At 38.1% G+C, this 23800-nt stretch overlaps 1 protein-coding gene across 1 annotated transcript in view; it reads right to left on the bottom strand.

Moving 5' to 3' along the window:
* Positions 1-23800, bottom strand: part of twr (signal peptidase complex catalytic subunit SEC11 homolog C twr) — a 135593-nt gene that overhangs the window by 36094 nt on the left and 75699 nt on the right. Inside the window, exons 4-5 of the mRNA XM_090370669.1 lie at positions 5709-5828; positions 1831-1888 (exon numbers count right to left, since the gene is read on the bottom strand). Coding sequence (XP_090226795.1) covers positions 1831-1888; positions 5709-5828 — 178 coding nt within the window. The remainder of the gene's footprint in view (positions 1-1830; positions 1889-5708; positions 5829-23800) is intronic.

Raw genomic sequence — 23800 nt, forward strand, 5'->3', positions numbered from 1 at the left:
TAATAACCACAAAATAATATTCTCCACAATCCTGACAGATTTTAGCAGTATTCATGTACATTACACTTTTGTTTATTTGATTTGTCAATTCAAAAAGTTTATATATTTTATTTTATTCATTTCAAAAGATTTTTGTAATGGTATTATACAACTTCAATATGTGTGCCTTGAACAGCACAGCACTCATCTTATCAATAATATCTTAAGCATAACACTTAACTATTCTGGTGGATGCACAAGTAAAAAATGCACAAGATAAAAAAGGTGAAAAACAAGTAAAAAAATGTCACTGTAAAAAAGGTTCTTCACATGGTTCCATAAGAAGTCGAGTGGCAAGAGATTAGAATTCCATGGAGGCCATGCAACTGGCCCATTTTTTGTGATCCTTTTGAACCACCGCTGCTGTTGTTTTCATGTAGCAGATTTTTGTGTTCGAAACTGTTACTGAAACAAAGTCACACTCTTCAGCTTAGCTAGCCACATGACACACTCAGCAGAGGTCTGTACGGGCCTACATTTTTTATTTTTACCCGGCTCGGCCCTACCCAAGTCCAAATTTGTTTTTCAAATTCATTACCCATACCTGACCCACCCAAACCAATTTTTATCTTAGCCAGACAAACTTTTTATATAAATAAAATTGCTAGCATTAGTTTCTGAAATTTCATAATAATAAAAAAATAAACTTTCAGATTCAAAGTTCAATATTATATTAATAATTATATACCAATAATAGTTATCCAAAATAATTATCAATATTAATTATAAAAAAAAAGAAAATGTAATTAATTTTCAATTTACCATATTAAATATAATTCCAAAACGAATATCGATATCCACACCTAACACCCTCCTTTCTTCACACACTTTTTATTGAAAATTGTTATGCAGAAATAAAATAGAATCAACACTGTCACTACTTAAATTGGTTTGACACCCTTGCACTGCTAATCCGGCTAGACAAATTTTTTCAGTAGCTTGCACTGCTGGAGGGTCATTTCTACGAAAGAGTACAAATTTCTGTGAATTTTGGAGATGTTGACGGAGTGTGCTTTATTGGTCAATTAAAAGTGTCAACAGACATATAATACACTTTTTTTAAAAAAAAAAAACTTTTTAAGAATTTAAATACATAAAAAAATTTTTAAAAAATTATATGTAAGAAATAGCCCGAAGAAGTCCAAAATATTCGAAATAACAATTCATTACAATTATTGGCTCCCGACCCGAGCCCGAACATCGTTCGTGTTACCTGGCAGGAGAGACAGGTCTGAGCCCGCGCAAACCTCAAAACACTCAGTCTTTTCTTGTTTGATGATCATCACAACAATTTTGCAAACAAAAAAAAAAAAAAAAATAGTTAAAACTATGAGTATTTAAATAATACAAAAGTAAAGCAAACAGTAAGAACCTGCTTTCTTTCATATCTACTTATGAAGCCTTACATAATTCATGGAAACACTACAATTTGTTGTATATTACAAATCATTACTTCTACAGAACAAAAAAAGGTTCTCACTGCTTAAACTATATTTTTGAAATTTGAGCACTTTCACAATAATCTGAAAATTAATATTTCTTGAAATGCCACAAGCTGCAGAATTAACAATGATATATCACACAGCTGCAAAACTTTTTGAACGCTCTCACATGTTTCAGCAATTCCGAGAAAATAATTTTTTATTTTTATGTTCTCTAATAACAAATTCCATAACAATAACAATAAAAAGAATTTAACAATAAAAATCAAATGATATCCAAAAAATCTTTCCTTCTTAAGCTGGTTAAGAATGAATATTTAAAATATAAATATGTATGTAAACACCTTACCTTAAATTTTGGATAATCATTCATTAATATTGTAACTATACCCACATATGGAACAAACCTAAAAAAAAAAAAAAAAGTTACTAACATGATGTAAAACAAAAGTCTACTGCTGAACCATAAACTAACTACTATATATGATGTGATAATTAAATTCCAGGAGGTGAATTTCAATACAAATGGTAACAGAACAGTACAATCAGAAATTGCCATGTAATACTAAACACTTTTCCTGTAGCACAACTCAATTTGGTTACAGTTTTTCTTTTCTCATCTTTTTTTAAGAAAACTGTTTCTGGATTAACCTTTCAGCAGAATTTTTAAGAAAATCAAAAAAAGTTACTGGGATAATAAATATGACAAAGTATACTTCAATATAAATTTGCAAATATAGAAGATGAGTTAAAAAGACTCCTCGGTAATATTGGTTTCTGAATAAATCAGGAGGGGGGGGAGAGTATACTTTTGGTTATAAAAAAAGCAGTCAAAAGCAGTGCAAGCAGAGCAAGTACAATTCCAAGTCAGTTTGATCTGATATAAGCAATAGGAAAACAAAAATAACAGTATAAATATGTAACAGGCCAAATGACTGTCATGAGTACAGTAAACCCCCGCTATTCGAGGTATCTGTATTCGGGGGTCGCTGATTTAATATAAAATGAAACCTAAAAAAAAAAAAAAATGTGAATTTTAAAGCGCCATGAACATTTTCCGCCATAAAAAAACATGGGCGTGGCTAAAATTATCTTTCCCAGTCAAAACAGCGCTCAGTGGGTGGGGGGAGAGGGGTGACAAAATCGCGAGCGTGGATGTTTCTCGCTAATCCTTGTTCAGTATTTGTTATGCGCTTGTCATGGAAGGTTTCGTCGTTTGCTTTTAATTTATATGCTTATTAATTGAATAAATTTATCAATTTACAAATTGATATGCTTACAAAAATGATAAATCTACCGTTTCGCAGTGTAAAACGGACTTTTTCGAGTGTGTTACCGGAAGAAAGTGACTTTATTGTGGACAAGTTCTTTCTAACCCGTACAAAAATATGGCTACGAAGAACAAGGGAAATGTGAAAAGATCAAAGAAGGTGATGACATTAGCAAATAAAATTGAGTTATCAGACAAAATTTCTAATGGTGAAAATGTCTCCTCAGTGGCAAAACATTATAAAATCAATGAGTCAACGGTACGATCAATCAAGAAATCAGAAGAAAAAATCCGCCGTAGTGTCCGTGAAAACGCGCTAATTGCTTCGAAAATTTGCTCTGTAACTCCTGGAGTTAAATTTGAAAAAATGAAAAAAAGCTTTAAATATGTGGATAGAAGACCGAACTCAAAATAAAATTCCGTTAAGTTCACTCATCATTCGTGTAAAGGCAAAACTCCTTTATCAACACTTTAGCAAAACTGGTGATAGCACTGGCAGGATAAGTTTTTTAGCTAGCAAAGGTGCTGGCTTTGTTTGAAATTTTTAATAACTATTACATTTAATATTAAATTGTTTCTTATTTTCATTTCGATGCCATATGCTTGCATTTCACTATGTACTGTCTATGTACATAGTCATATTATGAAAGTACATATAATACATACATAGACAAAATTTTAGACTAGTTTTTCTTATATATTTCATACTTTGGAACGGAACCCCTTTATTACTATGGGAGCCATAACTCAGTATTCACGTTTTCGGTATTCGCAGCATTTCTCAGGAACGTAACCCCCGCAAATAGCAGGGGTTTACTGTATAATGAACCATACAGACATTAAATAGCATTAGCTCCATCAATGGTTTGGCCACACCAGTTGAAGCACAATGATTCTGATGAATTTGTAAACTACATTAAATGAAATTAGACCCGTTACATCAATTCCAACAGGCTACTGAAGATATGTGGAGTTTATTTTCTAAAGTGCTCTTCTGGAATCAGAGCTTTGATCTTTCTGGGAGCACTGGAAAGAAATTAATATAAACACAATGAGAAATGAATATCAGTCTCCTGCAATTTCCAACTTTGTTTCGTAGCTTGCAAAAATATTTCCAAGATTTGAATAAACTCAAGGAAGAATGGACAAATTCTTGGAGGATGAAAAGGTGAGATGGGTAACCCCTACCCACCTCACCCTTACATTTTTTTTTTTTTTTTTTTTTTTTGCTGATGCACTTTCTTTAAGCTTGCTTTCTTGCATCATTTGCCACTACTAATACTCAAATACATATTGAACACTTCCCCCCCCCCCACTTCCCACAGCCCAATACAACCTTTACTGCAAACTGTGATCTGATCAACTGTACTACTTTGAACAAACTCTGTTTTTCCAAAAAGTAATCGAATTCCCATTACTTTTGGAAGTAGTGTGGCATTGATTTGCTCCCTCCCAGTTATTATTTTTCATCGATAACGTGGGTCAACACGTAAATTGTTATGAAAACGAAAATAGCCAATCTTGACAGATTTTATGTTGCTGAATACGAAAAGGACATTAAAAATTGTCGATTGGCACGTTTTCGAATTACAGGTGGGGTCTCATATTGGTGAGTTATGCTACATATCAACTACGGCTCTCGGCAAACGGCATGGCAACATCGCAGAGATCTGTTTTTGTGGTCTGAAAACTGAATTGTTATCACCTTCAGTAAAGATTTTTATGGAGACATCTTCTGTGAAAGTAAAAAATAAATTAATCAGATCATTATATATACAAGGAAAATCTAGAAAATGGAAGCCATCTGGAGTTGTTAACCTTAAATTCATCAAAAAAATTAGTTAACTATTAGGAAAGTTAGATGAAAAAAAACTTTAGCTTTAGAAACTGGAACTGGGGTCTTAAAAACTGATTACCTTGCAGGCTGCCAAAGCAACCACGCCAGTTCTGGAAAATTGACAAAATATTAGCAGATTTACAAATTACCATATAAATTGACACAATTTATCGCAACAAGATCTAGATAAATTAGACAGACATGCTGAGAAGCAGCACTGAAGTTTTAACACTGATTTGCCCATAAATGGGTAACATAAGCCAGAATATCACCAGTGGATCAACACTGACTGAATCTATACTGGCAATCGTTGGTCAGATGGAAGGTTTCTAGATAATTGAAGAGTTGGTAGTTAATTGATTTCTCCATTACTTTGGAAAGAGTATGTAAGATACTTCATATGGATCCTAGATTAACATACCAACTGTGTAGTATCACACTAAAGGTAGTAGAAAATGAAAAAGATCTAGGAGTAATTGTACACTCAGAAAGTTCTTTGAACGTTGCAGACAGGGTTGCCAGGAAAGCTCATGGGAATTTTACCAGCAGGTATAAGGAGGTGATTATCCAGTTGCATAAGGCCACATCCTGAGTAATGTATACAGGTCTGGAAGCCTCCCTTTAGGATGTTTATTTATTGGAGAAGGTACAAAGAAGAGCAATGAGATTAGTGAAGAGTGCAACAGGGTGCTCTTACCAGGAAAGGCTTTAGTTCTGCAAATTGTAGAATATGGAGATTGAACACCTGGAAGGAGACCAAATTGAGGTGTTTAAAGTGCTGAATGGATTGAGTAACTCAATGCTGATGAAATCCATCCTCTTGCTCAAACTATGCACATGAGGGTGCGTAAATTCAAACTCAGGAATGATGGCTGCAGAATAGATGTACAGAAATTTGTCTTCAGCCAGTGAAGACAAAGAAGTTGGAAGTTGACTGTTGGAAGAAAACTGTTAGAGGGGATAGACATGTAACATGAGAAATGTTTTTTTTTTTTTGTTGATGCTATATAAGCTTGTTTTCTTATATTACTTGCCACTACTATTACTAATTGGTGCATTTTTCCCTTCTATAGAAGTAGCTATATCTTGATAAAATACAGAATACTTTAATGAAACTTACCCTCTTGCTCTACCTACAATATCTTTCTTTTCTAACCACAACTGACCAGGAGCATATAAACCTCTATCATCAACTGAATTGTTATCACCTTTGGTAAGAATTTTTACAGATCCATCGTCTCTGAAACCAGACAGAATGAATTATAAGAAAAAAATTTAAAACAGAAGTTTCTCACATAATATATTCCAATTCGATCATTAAAAGAGGTATTGGTCAAAAAACATGTGCATTAGTTTGTTCTAAAAGTTAAGTTCTAAACATCAGCAGTGTCTGGCTCTATTGGTAGACTACATTTTCTATGATGCTGACCACTCTGACATCATTTGCCAGTCAATCACTAAACATACAAATTAGTGCACTTGCACCAGTTCTGTAAAGCTAAAATATGAAAACAAACTGAAGTACATAAGGGCATCATTATATATAATCCCATAGTGTGAAATCCTTAAGCTGTCTATCTCTTATACATCAAATAACAGACCCTTCCCAAAGAGAAAAATCTGTTCTGACTTATACTCAAGTGATTACCACAAACTAGAAAGCACCATTATAGAGCTGAATGACCCCTTCATCAGGTGGGTGGACGTTAGAGCTGGCAATGCAGTTGACTGACTGACTTACACAATAAGAGAAATACCAAGAGGTGAAATTTAAACTCAGAATTCTAGGGCTATAAGGCCTCAAGCCATGAAAATTTCAATTAAATAATGATTGGTTAAATGATAATTTAACCATGTTTTCAAATTTTAGCTGCATACAGAACTAAAACATGTGCACTAACTTGTACACTCACCTCAAAATTTTTTAGCTTGAAATTTTACAGCCTGAAATACTGAGTTTAAAGTTCATGCCATCTCTTGAAAGTCACAACTGAGTTGTCAGTTGTTATACCTTGAGTACCTACCAACCAACAATGGGGGGGGGGGGGAGAATGTCACTCTGAAATGGTGCTGTCTAGCTGGTGGTACTCAACCAAGAATAAGTAACAAGAGGCTTTTTATTTATTAGTACTACATATAACAGAAAGTTCAAATGCAATATGGGAAGACCAACCATATATGATAAAAGGGAAACATAACTGTGACATGAAATCATATTTCAGGTATGTTTTCATGGACGAAAATAAATTCAGTAACATGTGAGAACAATAAGTACAAAATTTGAAATATTAAAATACAATTAATAATTTACAGAGTGTTTCAAAACAGCAAGGAACATATATCAAAGCACATTCTATACCAAAAGATAAGGAAAAAAGTTCCCACATAAACATGTCTCAAAAGTCATAATTTTCAAAATAGTAGTAGTAATCGAGGCATGTGAGGCAAGAAAGCAAGCTTATATAGCATCAGCCAAAAAAAAAAAAAAAAAAAAATTTCACACATCCATTTCCTATAAACGTTTGTCCAGTTCTTCCTTGAATTTATTTAAGCTATCAACTTCCACAACAACGGATGGAAGTTTGTTCCAGCAATCAACTACCCGCTTGCTAGAAGCAAATTTACGCAAATATATTCTAAAACTGACTTTCCTCAATTTGAATTTATGTCTCCTCAGGTTCGTAATCTGAGCAAGAGGAAAAATCCCATCAGAATTGAGCTTGCTCAACCCATTCAAGGCCATATACACCTCAATCAGATCACCTCAAATCTCCAGACGCTGCAATCTGCAGATCATAAGCCATTCTTCGTAAGACCACCCTTTCATTCACCTCACAATCTTGCTGCCCTTCTCTGTACTCAGTGACAAGTACAGGTCACTGATGAAAAAAAGCCGTGAATTAGGGTTGAAATTGAAAGTGTCTGCAATTCTGCCCAGACACGATAGGAGGGAGTATATGATGAGAGCCCTGTCAATCGGCCCTGGAAAGATTGTGCAGGGCTCAAGGGGTAGAATTTTTTTCAGCCTGGTCTGTACTTGTTAACAGGAGAGACTGCTTCTACAGGGATGGGATACACTTAAATAGAAAGGGTGCAAGAATGTTTGCTGATGCTATCGAGGCAATGTTAGGTGGGTCGGAAAACTGCTAGATTGGGGGGATACAAGGACTAATAGATTAACAGTAGCCACTGGCAGAGGTGAAAGTGATTCTTGCACTGCTTCTATTGGAATGAGCCGCAGCCTGGAAAATAAGATGCAGGATATTTCAGAGACTGCTGGGAATCATTGGGGTACAAGTAAACACATGGGTTGTGTTAGGGTAGCTAAGAAAAAGAACAGGTGCATGTATACTTGTGTGTACACCAATGCTAGGAGTTTAGTAAATAAATTTGATGAATTTGAGGTATTGCTCAAAACATCAAAGGCAGATATTGTGGGAATTTCAGAGACGTGGTGTCACACAGATATAAGAAATGCAGAACTGGAATTTGGGGAGTACAATGTCTACAGAAAGGATAGACAGGATAGGAAGGGAGGAGGGGTTATGCTATTAGTTAAAAAACACATAAAATCCAAGGAAGTGAAGCCAGTCGACATCGCTGGACAGTGCAGTGTCGAGTCAGTTTGGTGTGACATAAGCATTGGGAGATCAAAATTGAGAGTAGGAGTGTGCTATAGGCCTAATGACTCTGATGAGTATAATAAGAAACTGTTCGGAGAAATAGAGTGGGCCAGTAAATCAGAGAGTCTTATAATGGGGGATTTTAATTTCCCAGATATTGACTGGAATTTGGGGGCTGGTCACTCACACAGTAGCAAGGCTTTTGTGGATTTATTGGATGATTGGTTTCTACATCAGCATGTTCGGGAGGCAACTAGAGGGAGTAATACTCTTGATTTGATTATCAGTAGTGATTCTTCATGCATTAAGAATCTGCAGATAAATGAACCACTTGGTGGCAGTGATCACAGTGTGCTGAAGTGGGAGTTACTCAAAGAGGTAACTACCATTAGGGGTAAAGGGAAGGGGTATTGCTTTCATAAAGGCGACTACAATGGACTGAGACAGTATTTAAATTCTATACAGTGGGATCAACTGATGATATTGCCAACAGCAAATTCAAAATGGGAAGCATTCAAAGAACTTATCGTGGAAGCTACTAGGCTTTACATACCAACTAAGAAATATTGTTCAAGGTTTAGGCCTAAATGGTTGTCAGATGAACTAATGAGGCATATGGCAGAGAAGAAAAATGCATGGGATACATACAAATTAACACGTGACACGGACGCCTATGATAGATACAAGTTGATCTGTAACCAAGTTACAAAGGAGGTTAGGCAGGCGAAGGCAGATTACGAGAGATCCTTGGCAAGGGATGCGAAGAAAAACAGCAAAGAGTTCTTTACTTATGTAAACTCTAGAAGGAAGGGGATGAATCAGATTGGTCCACTTGAGATCGATGGGTCAACTGTTGATGACCCTGCTCGGGTAGCTAACAAACTAAATGAATATTTTGCATCGACATTCACACATGAGGAGTTATTCAGCGAGGGGAATGCCAGAGGTGTATTCAACTCTAGCAGTAAGCTAGAGAATCTTGTAATAACTGAGAGCAAAGTGGAGGAGAAATTGTTGAAGATAAACACAAGAAAGGCACCTGGGGTGGATGGGATCTATCCAGTTATATTAAAGGAGGCAGCAAAGGAGGTAAGCAAACCCTTAGCCATAATTATGAGAGCTTCCTTGGACTCAGGGGAGGTACCCATTGACTGGAGATGTGCAAATGTGACCCCAATTCACAAAGGGGGATCAAAGGCTGACACAAGTAATTATAGACCTGTGAGTTTAACTTCTGTTCCCGGAAAATTAATGGAGGCACTGGTGAAAGAAGCACTGCAGGATCATCTAGACAGGACTTCAGTTATAGCTAGGACACAGCATGGTTTTGTTAAGGGGAAGTCTTGCCTGACCAATTTGATTGGATACTATGATGCAGTCACAAAAGAACTGGATGCAGGGAATAACTTTGATATTATATACTTGGATCTTAGAAAGGCTTTTGATACTGTTGCACATGGAAGACTGCTGCACAAATTGGAGCAGTGTGGCATTGGAGGCAAGTTGCTGCTATGGATAAAGGGGTGGTTGAGGGGGAGAAGACAGAGAGTGGTAATCAATGGACACTGCTCATCGTGGACTAATGTTATTAGTGGAGTCCCTCAGGGTTCAGTATTGGGGCCTTTATTGTTTTCTGTATTTATAAATGATATTGATGATGGTATATCAGGCTTAATGTCCAAGTTTGCAGACGATATGAAGGTTGGCAGGGTTGTCAAGGACACTACTGACACTATGCTGCTGCAACAGGATTTGGAAAGGTTGAGCAGATGGGCTTCGAGGTGGCAAATGAAGTTTAACATTGACAAATGTAAAGTACTACATATGGGAAACAGCAACCCCAGAGCAACGTATCAACTCTTTGGTACTACACTGACAGTGGTAGAGAATGAAAGGGACCTGGGGGTGGTGGTGCAGGCAGATATGAAGTTCTCTGAGCAGTGCAGACGAGCTGCAAGAGTAGCTCATGGTGTATTGTCAATGATATATAGGAATTTTTCTAGCAGGGATAAGGAGGTGATTATTCCCTTGTATAAGGCAATGGTCAGGCCACACCTAGAGTACTGTATACAGGCCTGGAGGCCTCATTTCAGGAAGGATGTAGAGCTGCTGGAACGAGTACAGAGAAGGGCAACTAGATTGGTGAATGGGACAAAGGGGTTCTCTTACGAAGAAAGGCTTAAGTTTTGCAAATTACAGTGTCTGGAAACTAGGCACCAGCGGGGTGATCTGATAGAGGTGTACAAAGCCTTGAATGGTTTGAGCATGCTCAATGCTGACGGGATTCTTCCTCTAGCTCAGAAAAATCACCTGAGAGGGCATAAATTCAAATTGAGGAAAGACAGATGTAGGATAGATGTGCGGAAATTTGCCTTTAGCCAGCAGGTGGTTGGTGGGTGGAACAGACTTCCATCCCTTGTCGTGGAAGTTGATAGCCTAAATAAGTTTAAGGCTCAGCTGGACAGGTATTTCGAACGAACAGAGGGGTGAAGTGGTTATTTTTATTTATTTATGTTACTTTTTTTTTTTTTTTTTTTTTTGGCTGATGCTGCATAAGCTTGCTTTCTTGCATCAAATGCCTCTACTAATGCTAATGCTAATGCTAATACTCGCTCAAGCAACTCTACATTCTTCCTAAAATGAGGCCTACAGTACTGTACTCAGTACTCAAGGTGTGACCTAACAATTGCCTTACACAAAGGGATAATCATTTCGATACTAGCAAAATTCCTGTATATCATTGACAAAAACCCCACAACCTGCTTTGGCAGCCTGTCCGCACAGCTCAGAAAATTTCATATCTGACTGCACAATTACTCCCAGGTCTTTTTCATTTTCAATCATCCTAAGTGTAGTACCACACAGTTAGTATGTTTCTCTGGGGTTACTTCTACCCATATGCAGTACTTTGCATTTGTCAATGTTAAACTTCAGTTGCCACTTCTCAGCTGATCTGCCCAAATTTTCTAGATCCTGTTGCAGTAGTGCACTGCCATTACTGTCATTAACAATCCTACCAACCTTTGTATCATCTGCAAACTTCAACATTAAGTCTGATATACCTTCATCAATATCATTAATAAATAAACAAAACAACACTGGGCCTGACACCGAACCCTGGGGGACTCCACTAATAACATTAGTCCACGAAGAGCAGCATCCATTTATTACCTCTCTCTGCCATCTCCCACTCAACCATACTTTTATCCATTGTAGCAAATTACCCTTAATGCCGTACTGCTCCAATTTGTACAGCAGTCTTCCATGTGCAACAATGCATCTTTAACTAGTGACTCCATTATTTTCCCGGAATAGAAGTTCAACTAACAGGCTTAATTACTCATGTCGCACTTAGATCTCCCTTTGTGATTTGGTGATACATTTGCACATCTCCAGTCTGTGGGGACTTCCCCTGAGTCCAAGAATGCTCTCATAATTATAGCTAAAGTTTGCTTACTACACTCGTTGCTTCCTTCAATATAACTGGATAGATTCCATCTGCCCCAGGTGCCTTTCTGACTTTTAACTTCAACAATTCCTCCCCTCCCCCACTTTGCTCCCCATTATTACAAAATCATTTAGCTCCCTGTTATAGTTTAGCAAACTTCTGTCCTCCGCTTCCTTACAGAATTCCTCATGTGTGAATGTAGATGCAAAATACTCATTCACTTTGTCAGCTATCTGAGCAGGATCATCAACATTTGAACTACCAACATCAAGTGGACCCCAATTTTAACCCCAGAGGCCCACACCCAGGGTCCTGAGCTGGATATCATTATTCTTCTCTTTCTTGGTTATTTCCTTCTATTTCCTCTCTCTCTCTCTCTCTCTCTCTCTCTCTCTCTCTCTCTCTCTCTCTCTCTCTCTCTCTCTCTCTCTCTCTCTCTCTCTCTCAGGAGTAACTCAGAATATATATATATTTTTTTTTGGCTAGTGCAGCAAAAGCCTCAGGCTTCCCTGAACCACATGGCTAATTATAATAATAATATATAATTATAATATTATAATAATCTGATTCACCCCCTTCCTTCTAGAGATTACATATGTAAAGATATCTATGTTGTTTTTTTTGCATCCTTTGCCAAGGATTTCTCGTAATCAGGCTTCGCTTGCCTAACCTCATTTGTGACTTGATTACAGACTAGCTTATATCAGCCATAAACTTCTGCATCACCTGATAATTTATATGCATTCCATGCATTTTTCTTCTCTGCCACGAGTGTCATTAGTTCAGCTGACATCCATTTAGGTCTAAATCTTGAACAGTATTTCTTAATTGGAATGAAAAGCCTAGTAGCTTCTAAGATTAATTCCTTCCAGGCTACCCATTTAGAATTCACCACTGGTGACATCATCAGATGATCCCAGTGTATAGAATTTAATAACTGCCTGAGACCACTCTAGACCTTTACGAAAATAAAAACTCTTCGCTTTACCTGTGATGATAGTTACATCTTTAAGTAAATCCCACTGTGATCACTGTCACCTAGTGGTTCCTTTATCTGCAAATTCATAATGCATGAATAAACACTGCTGATAATCAGATCAAGAGTATTACTCCGTCTGGTTGCCCCTCAAACATGTTGCTGAAGAAAATAATCCTCCAATAAATCCACAAAACTCTTGCTAGTGCGCAAGTGACCAACCCCCAAATGTCCCAGTCAATATCTGGAAAGTTAAAATCCCTCATTACAAGGCATTCTGATTTACTGGCCCACTCTATTTCTCTGCACAATTGTTCGTTGTATTCACCAATCATTAGGGCTAGAACACACTCCTACTCTCACTTTCCCTTTCCCAGTGTTTATGTCACACCAAACTGACTCAACATTGCACTGTCCACCCATGTCAACTGGATGCACATTGATAGATTTTGTTTTTCTTAACTAACAGCATAATCCCTCCTCCCTTCCTACCCTGTCTATCCTTTCTGTACACACTGTACTCCCCAAATTCCAATTCTGCAAGGCTTATATCTGTGTGATACTATGTCTCTGATATCCCAACAATATCTGCCTTTGATGTCTTGAGCAGCATTCCAAATTCATCAAATTTATTTATTATACTTCTAGCATTGGTGTGCATGCAAGTATACATGCACCTGTCCTTAATTTAGTTACCCTAAACACAGCACATGTATTTATTTGTTCCATGATGACTACCAGCAGCTCTTGAAGTCCCCATCAACTTTCTCTCTAGGCTGCTGTTCATTACAATAGAAACAGTGCAAGAATCACTTTCACCTCAACCTGTGGCTACTGTTAATCTTTCAGTCTGTGAACCCTCCCAAACTAGCAGTTTTCCAACCCAACCTAACGTTGCCTCGATGGCATCAGCAAATATTCTTGCACCCTTTCTATTTAAGTGTATCCCATCCCTGTAGCAGCAGTCTCTCTTGTTAGCAAGCATAGACCATGCAGAGAAAAAATTCCTCCACATGAGCCTTGCACAATCTCTCCAGTGCCGAATTGATTGACAAAGCTCTCATCATATATTCCCTGTTTGTTATTTGGTTTTTAGGAGCATTAGCAACTAAGGCCATATTGCTCCGGGATATGCGATGGTCATTCCCTGACCTTTCCACATCCTCCGTATTTGGTGGTGATGGACTCGAACCCCGGGTCTAATCAAGAAGCGTGTGCTATGCACTGCTGCTCCTTCCCACCTGGCTACGGAGGCGCCCATATACTCCCTCTTATTGTGTCTGAGCAGATTGCAGACACTTTCAAATTTAACCCTAACTTACGACTTTTTTTTTTTTTTTCAACATTGACCTGTACTTGTTAAATACTTGTAAATCTGCAGATCTCTTACTCTTCAGATCATTAGTGCCAATGTGTACAACAATATCACCTTTAGTGTCCTTATAAGATATCAGCTCTACAATATCATCAACTTTTGGCTCTGTCAGACATACCCTGGTCCTGTTCCACCTATCCTTTTTGCCTAATATATTCCCCATCTCCGTGACAATAGTCACCAAAAACAACTAGCTCCTATGGCACCAGAGCATTCTGCCTTTGAGATTGCCAATGTGTTGCCTGACGCACAGCAGTGAGTGCTGGCATTGAGTTCGGCAGCTGAGAGCTTGACGGGCCCCTCATTAATTTCTTCGAGAGGATTTACCCTACACCTCAAACCCTCGTAGATGCCCATCAGAATGCTGAGTTGGTGCCCAATTTCTTCACAGTATCTTCACAGTATTAATGGTAGCTGCAAGCAGAAGCAAAAGTGATTCTTGAACTGCTACTGTAATGAGCAGCAGCCTAGATAGCAAGTTGCTGGGGAGTTCAAGAGCTGCTGAGAGTCATCAAGCAACAAGTAAATACATGGGCTGTGTTAGGGTAACTAAGAGTAAGAACAAGTGCATGCATACTTGCATATACACTGCAGCTTGAAGTATAGTAAATAAAATTGATGAATTTGAAGTTCTGTTCAAGACATCAAAGGCAGATATTGTTGGGATATCACAGACATGGTGCCAGACAAATATAAGCAGTGCAGAATTGGAATTTGGAGAGTACAATGTGTACAGAAATGACTGACAGGGTAGGAAGGGAGGAGGGGTTATGCTGTTAGTTAAGAAACACAAAATTTAAGGAAGTGCATCCAGTTGATATGTTGTTATTTGGTTTTTAGGAGAATTAGCAAAGGTCATTCCATGACCTTTCCGCATCCTCCATATTTGGTGGTGACTGGCTCGAACCCCAATCTAATCAAGAAGCGTGTGCTACGCACTGCTGCTCCTTCCCACCTGGCTACGGAGGCGCCATCCAGTTGACATGGGTGGACAGTGTGGTGTGGAGTCAGTTTGGTGTGACATAAACACTGGGAAAGGGAAAATGAGAGTAGGAGTAGGTCATAGGCCTAATGACGCTGATGAGTACAATGAACAGTTGTGCAGAGAAACAGAATGGGCCAGTAAATCAGAATATCTGGTAATGGGAGCTTTTAACTTTCGAGATATTGACTGGAGCTTGTGAGTTGGTCACTCGCACGCTAGCAAGGCTTTTGTGGATTTATTGGAGGATTGTTTTCTATAGCAACATGTTCGGGGTTTCGAAAGGCAACTAGAGAAAGTAATACCCTTGATCTGATTATCAGTAGTGATGATGCATGCATTAGGAATTTGCAGATAAGGGAACCACTAAGTGACAGTGAACACAGAACACTGATGTACAATTTACTTAAAGATGTAACTAAAATCAAGGGTAAAGGTAAGGGTTTTTGTTTTCGTAAAGGTGACTACAAAGGTCTCAGACAGTTTTCAAATTCTATAGAGTGGGATCAACTAATGATGTTATCAGCGGTGAATTCTAAATGGGAAGCCTTCAGGGACTTAATCTTGGAGGCTACTAGGCTTTTCATACCAACTAAGAAATACTGTTCAAGGTACTGGCCTAAATGGAAGTCGGACAAATTAATGAGGCTCATGGCAGAGAAGAAAAATGCATGGGATTCATATAAAAATTATCAGGCAACAAATATGAGCTAGTCTGTAATCAAGACATAAAGGACGTAAGGCAGGCAAAGGACACAAAGATTTGATTTGATTTTTTATGGCGCACTGGCAGCTAAGGCCATAATGGACACAAAGAAAAAACAGCAGAGTTCTTTACTTATGTACACTCTAGAAGGAAGGGGATGAATCAGATTGGTCCACTTAACATAGATGGTTCGACTATTGATGATCCTGCACTATTAGCTGATAAACTGAATGAGTATTTTGCATCTACATTCGCACATGAGCAGTTATTCAAGGACGGGAATGCCAGAAGTTTATCAAACTAAGAGAGAGCCAAGTGATTTTGTGATAACCGAGAGCAAAGTGGAGGAGAAATTGTTGAAGTTAAACATAAAAAGGCACCTGGGGCAGATGGAATATATCCAGTTATAATGAAGGAGGCAGCAAGGGAAGTAAGCAAACCCTTAGCCATAATTATGAGACCATCCTTAGTGTCAGGGGAAGTCCCCACGGACTGGAGATGTGCAAATGTATCCCCAATTCACAAAGGGTGACACAAATAATTATAGACCTGTTAGTTTAACCTATTTTCCAGGAAAAATAATGGAATCACTGGTTAAAGAGGTGATACAGGATCCTCTAGACAAGACAGCAGCAATAGTTCAGATACAACATGGGTTTGTTAAGGGGAAGTCTTGTCTGACCAATTTGATTGAATACTACAATGTGGTCACAAAACTAGATGCTAAAAATAATTTTGATATCACATACACTTAGATTTCAGGAAAGCTTTTGATACTGTTTTGCACATGGAAGACTGTTGTACAAATTGGAGTATTATGGCATTAAGGGTAAGTTACTGCAATGGATAAAGGGATGGTTGAGTGGGAGATGGCAGAGAGTGGTAATAAAGGGACACTGCTCTACGTGGACTAACGTTATTAGCAGAGCCCCCTCCCCCCCCAAGGTTCGGTTCTGGGCACGTTGTTTTGTGTATTTATCAATGATAAGTCCTGGGGGTCATTGTGCAGTCAGATATGAAGTTCTCTGAGCAGTGCAGATAGGCTGCCAGAGCAGGTTATGGAGTTTTATCAATGATATAGAGGAATTTTGCTAGCAGAGACAAGGAGATAATTATCCCTTTGTATAAGGCAATGGTCAGCCCACACGTCGAGTACTGTATACAGGTCTGGAGGCCTCATTTTAGGAAGGATGTAGAGTTGCTAGAACGGGTATAAAGAAGGGCAACAAAGGGGTACGCTTATGAAGAAAGACTAGTTCTGCAAGTTTCAGCATCTGGAGACTAGGCACTTGCGAGGTGATCTGACTGAGATGTATACGGGCTTGAATGGTTTGAGTAAGCTCAATGCTGACTTGACGGGATACTTCTACTTGCTCAGACTAAGAACGTGAGGGAGCATAGATTCAAATTGAGGAAAGACAGCTGTAGAACAGATGTGTGGAAGTTTGCCTTTAGCCAACGGGTAGTTTATTGCTGGAACAGACTTCCATCTGTTGTTGTGGAAGTTGATAGCTTAAATTTAAGGCTGAACTAGACAAATGTTTGGAGTGACCAGATGGGTGAAATGGGAAGGGTTTGTTTTTTTTTTTTTTTTTTTGGCCAATGCTGTATAAGCTTGCTTTCTTGCATCATATGCCTCAACTAATGCTAATGCTTAAGACACCCTCCTTGGCTAGATCATGTCTTTTTTTAGGAAGTCCACAAACGTTTCACATTTTGTACCTTTTTTGAGACTGATGCGTTGGAGAACTGCCTCCTTCAGTTCTCCTCAAGCCACAACACTCCCGCTAATTTGTGCACATTGCTTTGCTGCTGTAGTCTGGGTTATGATTCCGTTTAAGTACAAGTCAATTAGCATATTAATCTTTAATAAGATTAATAAATTTTACTGAATTGATAATACTATACTATGCTAACAGATTTCTAATACAGTGCCACATTTTTCGCTATCTAGTTTTAAGTTAAATCTTACAGTATCAAGTTCGGGATACAGGTTACACTATTCTGTATCGTATAACAATGCCGTCAAGTTAAGAACAGCAAAATCTACAAACACTAAGTATGAACTTCAAAATTGCTATCTAAATTCAAAATAAATCAAGGAGCTTGACTAGGACTACAAAGCTACTTATAGAAAATAATTTAATATAACAATTAAGCCAATAAAACGGCTAAATATAAATAAAAACTTAGTGTTCACCAGAGCTACAAAAATCTTGGCCAACACATGGATAACCCGTACCCAGATATCTAAGTAATTATCTAGCTGACCTTTGAATTTTAGGAAACTGTCAGCCTCTACCACCCATGTAGGTAACCTATTCTAGTAATTTCCTGCAATCCAGTCTAGAATAACACTACCCAACCTGACTTTTTACCTCCGGCAAATCAATGGTTGTTTCTGGTTAAGTTTTATGTATAGAATTTAAAATCAATCATAAAAATTTCCTATTGCAATTCAGTTTTAAGATACAGATAGATAACTGGATTCTGCACAAAGATATCATTTACTGTTTGAAATACAATTTTTAAACTTATTAACTTTTGGTTGGATTAGTTTATTGGGCTAAAAGCTAAGCAAGTACATCATTACTGTTCTTGCAATATAGTATATTTTGATGCACTTTTCCAGACAGGTCAGTATTTTTATTAATTTTATTACACCATTCAACTGTTCAATATATAGTGTATGATAAACTCCACTACAAGGATTCGCCTTCTGTTCAAATTTACCAATTGCTTTTCCTGTTTTTAGGTTAATGCATTGTTAAAATGGAGAAGATAAAGCACAGAACATGCGTCAATCACCCAGACAACTTCTGCTGTTTGTGGACACTTAACCCCAAAAACTCAGAGGAAGAAAATATACAATGTCGCAAAAGTTGCATATTCATTGTACTTCGGCTGCAAGATCAGTGACCAAGAAAAAATTGGGCTCCACATATCTGTTGTATTACTTGTACAAAGAACTTAAGGCAAGGCTGTGGTTATATGGCAAGCTGAGAGCATTACCTTTTGCCATCCCTATGGCGTGGCACAAGCCCAAGAATCAATTTCAACAACTGCTATTTCTGCATGACAAAAATAAAAGGTATTTCCAAAAAGAGCAAGCAGTGCATCAAATATCCAAATATCCCATCAGCAATTAGGCCAGTGCCACACAGTAAAGAACTGCCAGTACCTGTGCCACCAAAATCTTGGGGTATTGGAAGTACTGATGAAGGTAGAGAAGAAATCATTTTTACCAGATGTTACAGAACTATGTACTTCACATGATTTGGGGTGCCTCCATAGCCAGGTGGGAAAGAGCAACAGTGCGTAGCACACGCTTCTTGATTAGACCGGGGTTCGAGCCCGTCACCACCAAATACGGAGAATGCGGAAAGGTCAGGGAATGACCACCGCATATTCCCGGAGCAATATGGCCTTAGTTGCTAATGCTCCTAAAAACCAAACAAACAACCAATCACATGATTTGGACTACGAGCCAGAAAAAGAAAAGGCCCAACACTACACTGAACAAGAAGAATTAAGCGATTTGATCAGAGACTTGGGCTTACCCAAAGAGAAGGCTGAATTACTCAGATCCAGACTACAACAGTGGAACTTACTCACCAAACTTACTCATCACTACATGTGTGTCTGCAAAGACGTCATTGGTCTTATGCACGAACTGAACATTGATCACAAGAACAGAGAAGGGCAACAAGATTAGTGAATGGAACAAAGGGGTGCTCTTACGAAGAAAGGCTTAAGTTTTGCAAATTACAGTGTCTGGAGACTAGGCACCAGCGAGGTGATCTGATAGAGGTGTATAAAGCCTTGAATGGTTTAAGCATGCTCAATGCTGATGGGATTCTTCCTCTAGCTCAGAAAAATCACCTGAGAGGGCATAAATTCAAATTGAGGAAAGACAGATGTAGGATAGACGTGCGGAAATTTGCCTTTAGCCAGCGGGTGGTTGGTTGGTGGAACAGACTTCCATCCCTTGTGGTGGAGGTTGACAGCCTAAATAAGTTTAAGGCTCAGCTGGACAGGTATTTTGAACGAACAGAGGGGTGAAGTGGAAGTGGGTTTTTTTTTTTTTTTTTTTTGGCTGATGCTGCATAAGCTTGCTTTCTTGCATCAAATGCCTCTGCTAATGCTAACAATACTTCTGAATGACATTTGTTCATTGATGCGTCAAAGCTAAGTTTGAAAGCAGTATTGCTTCATAAGGGAAATACTTTACCATCAATTCCTCTCGTTCATGATGGGGCCTGAAAGAAACTTATGATAGTATATCCCAGATTCTTGCTGCTATACGTTACAACAACTATGGTTGTAATATTTGTGGTGATCTTAAAGTGATTGGATTACTTGTTGGGTTGAAAGGTGGTTTCACTAAATACTGTTGTTTCCTGTGTTTGTGGGATAGTCGTACAACACTGGGACAAGAGAGATGAATATCTCTCTTGGCTGATGCTGAATAAGCTTGCTTTCTTGCATCATATGCCTCTACTAATGCTAATGCTAATATATTCCCAGCAAAAGCAACGTATAGTATGTTCCACTGGTTGATACACAAAAGATTTTTCTTCCCCCTTTATACATCAAGCTTGGACTGATTAAGAATTTCACTAAGGCACTGGATAAAGAAAGCAGAGGATTCAAATATTTATTGAAAATGTTTCCAAATTTAATTTATCTCATGCAAAGCTGAAGGAAAGAATTTTCATAGGTCCACAAATAAGAAAGCTCCTAAAAGATGAAGAATTTCAAAGAAACCTGAATGTTGTTGAAATGGCTGCATGGAGATCTTTCAAGGCTGTGGTACACGGATTCCTTGGAAAGAGAACTATGAGCAACTGGTGACAAACTTGCTAAAATGTTCAAGAACATGGGGTGCCGAATGTCATTTAAAATGTATTTCCTTCAATCTGGATTTCTTTCCTGAAAACTTAGCAGATGTCAGTGATGAACAAGGAGAGCACTTCCACCAGGGCATATCTGCAATGGAAAAATGATACCAACGTCAAACGGATTCTGCCATGATGGGAGATTACTGTTGGTTCCTTAAACGGGAAAGCAATCTGGAGTATAAAAGGAAATCACTGAATGGGAAACTTGTCTAAGTAACATACATTGTGCGTAATAATTACAACCATGTATGTTGATATTGTATAAAAACAAGGAATTTAAAAAATGCGTATATCTTTTGAGGTAGACATGACAGAATTAAAAGATTGATATTTTCATAATCAGGACATAATTTTGTTCAGAATAAACAGCTTTCATTCCAGAGGTACGAAGAAAAAAAATTTTTTGGCAGTGTAATTTATAACAGTGAAATTTCATCCTCATTTATTTTACTTATGCCTCTCAGACCCTTAAACACCTCAATCAAGTCTCCTCTAGGATGCCTAGTTTGCAAGCTCTACAACCCACATATTCGAAGTCTATCTTCATATGGAAGCCCTTTTGCCAATCTCACCAAGCAAGTTACCCATCTTTGGATCCTTTCAAGAAGCTCAATGTTTTTCTTTAGGTGCGGACTCCATACTTGAACACAGCATTCCAAGTGTGGTCTAACAGTGGCCTTATATAATGTGATAATGACATCCTTATCTCTAATAGAAAATGTTCAAAAAATCATCGATAGGACACCATCGGCTTTCCTTGCAACCTTTCTACAACGTACGGAGAAATTTATGTCTGACGGTATCGTAACACCCAAATAAATTTTCCTCTACTACTCCCTTTAGTTGAACTTCACCAAGTGTATAAGTTATTTTGGGGATACTGTTCCCCAGGTTTAATACCTTACACTTTGCTGGATTAAAGCACAGTTGTCATTTTTCTCACCATCCCTGAAGGTCATTCTGAAGAAGCTCTGCTTGGTGGTGATAGTAGTAGCAGTAGAAGTATATTAGCATTAGTAGAGACACACGATGCAAGAAAGCAAGCTCATGCAGCATCAACCAAACGAAGCTCCGATTTCACCCCTCCATTCGTTCCAAATACCTGTCCAGCTCAGCCTCAAATTTATTTAGGCTATCAACTTCCACAACAAAAGACGGACGTCTGTTCCACCAACCAACTACCCGCTGGCTAAAGGCAAACTTCCAACACATCTATCCTAGGAAAGACACAACTGTCTTTCCTCAATTTGAATTTATGCCCTCTCAGGTGATTATTCTGAGCAAGAGGAAGAACCCAGCGTTGAGCATGCTCAAACTATTCAAGGCTTTATACACCTCAATCAGATCACCTCGCAGGTGCCTAGTCTCCAAACACTGTAATCTGAAAAACTTAAGCCTTTCTTCGTAAGAGCAACCCTTTGTTCCATTCACTAATCTTGTTCCCCTTCTCTGTACTCATTACAACAGTTCTACATCCTTCTTAAAATGAGGCCTCCAGACCTGTATACAGTACTCAAGGTCTGGCCTGCCCATCACCTTATACAAGGGGATAATCACCTCCTTATCCCTGCTAGAAAAATTCCTGTATATCATTGACAAGCCACCATGAACTACTCTTGCACACTGTCTGCACTGCTCAGAAAACTTCATATCTGCCTGCACAATTACCCCCAGGTCCTTTTCATTCTCTACCACTGTCAGTGTAGTACCACAGAGTTGATACGTTACTCTGGGGGTTACTGCTTCCCACATGTAGTACTTTACATTTGTCAATGTTAAACTTCATTTGCCACCTCTATGATGCAAGAAAGCAAGCATATGAGCTTATGTAGCATCTGCCAAAAAAAAAAAAAAATTCACACATTCTTTCTTCCTCTGAAAATTTGTTCAGCTCCTCATTGAATTTATTTAAGCCATCAACTTCCACAACGACACATGGAAGTTTCTTGCAGCAATCAACTACATGCTGGCTAAAGGCAAATTTCTGCACACCAATCTACAACTGTATTTCCTCAATTTTAATTTATGCCCCATCAGGTTTGCAATTTGAGCAAGCAGTAGAATTTCATCAGAATTGAGCCTACTCAACTCATTCAAGGCCTTATACACCTCAATCAGAGATCACCTTGCAGGTGCCCAGTCTCCAGCTGCTGAAATTTGCAGAACTTAAGCCATTCTTGGTAAAAAGAACCCTTCATTCCCCTCACCAGTCTTGCTGCCCTCCTCTGTACTTGCTCAATCCAATCTACATCCTTCCTAAAATTACACTTCCATTCTATGCAATACTCAAAATGTGGCTTGACCATGATACATGAAAATCGGAAGAATATTATCAACAGGTTAGCAAAATAAAAATAAGTTTATGCCTACGAACACAGCTTAATTAATATACATACAGTATTAATTAAACATAACACTTTGTAATCTGATATTTCTGTTCACTGACTTTTTTTTTTTTTTTGGGTTGTAAAATTTAAAACAGTAAAAAGATAAGCTTCAATCAATAACAAACAGCACGGCATGCAGAAATTGCAACTAACACGATATGCACAAGTGAGATATGGAGTAAAATGTTTACTAAGTTTAGATATAGGAATAAAGAGATTCTGAACATTTACAGTTTAATTTACCTATATAATATCGGTGTAAATACACCATAGTTAACCCATATATTTGAGCTACGATTGTAGCGTAGAAGGCATCGTTTTAAATGTATCTCATAATGTGGTTATTTTTCTAATTTTCCAAATACATTACCACCACACCCTTCTGGCATCTCTCATAATGTGGATATAACTTCGCAACTGAGATGGCTTGTTGTATTACCTGGGTACCTGCCCGCCCACTGATGACGAAGCCAAAAAGCTTCGAAACGATCGTCTGGGTGGTGGTACCGCTGAAAATAAATAACAGTAGTCTTCTCTACTAGAGAAGCGTTATTTATTTGAAGTAATTCAATAGTAGCTATCTTGTTGTGAAGGCAACCACATTATGAGATACATTTAAAACGATGCCTTCTACGCTACAATCGTAGCTCAAATATATGGGTTAACTATGGTGTATTTACACCGATATTATATAGTTAATTATCAAAACCCATAAGGATTATGCCTAGTGCATTTAATTTTCCAAGTTTAATTTACCATACCGATGTTATGATCTTCTTTCAAAAGGAAGCAGAAATTTTTAACAATTAAATCA

This window comes from Mastigoproctus giganteus, chromosome 3 (genome assembly GCF_048544385.1).
Source record: "Mastigoproctus giganteus isolate SK-2022 chromosome 3, ASM4854438v1, whole genome shotgun sequence".
NCBI classification, from domain to species: domain Eukaryota; kingdom Metazoa; phylum Arthropoda; class Arachnida; order Uropygi; family Thelyphonidae; genus Mastigoproctus; species Mastigoproctus giganteus.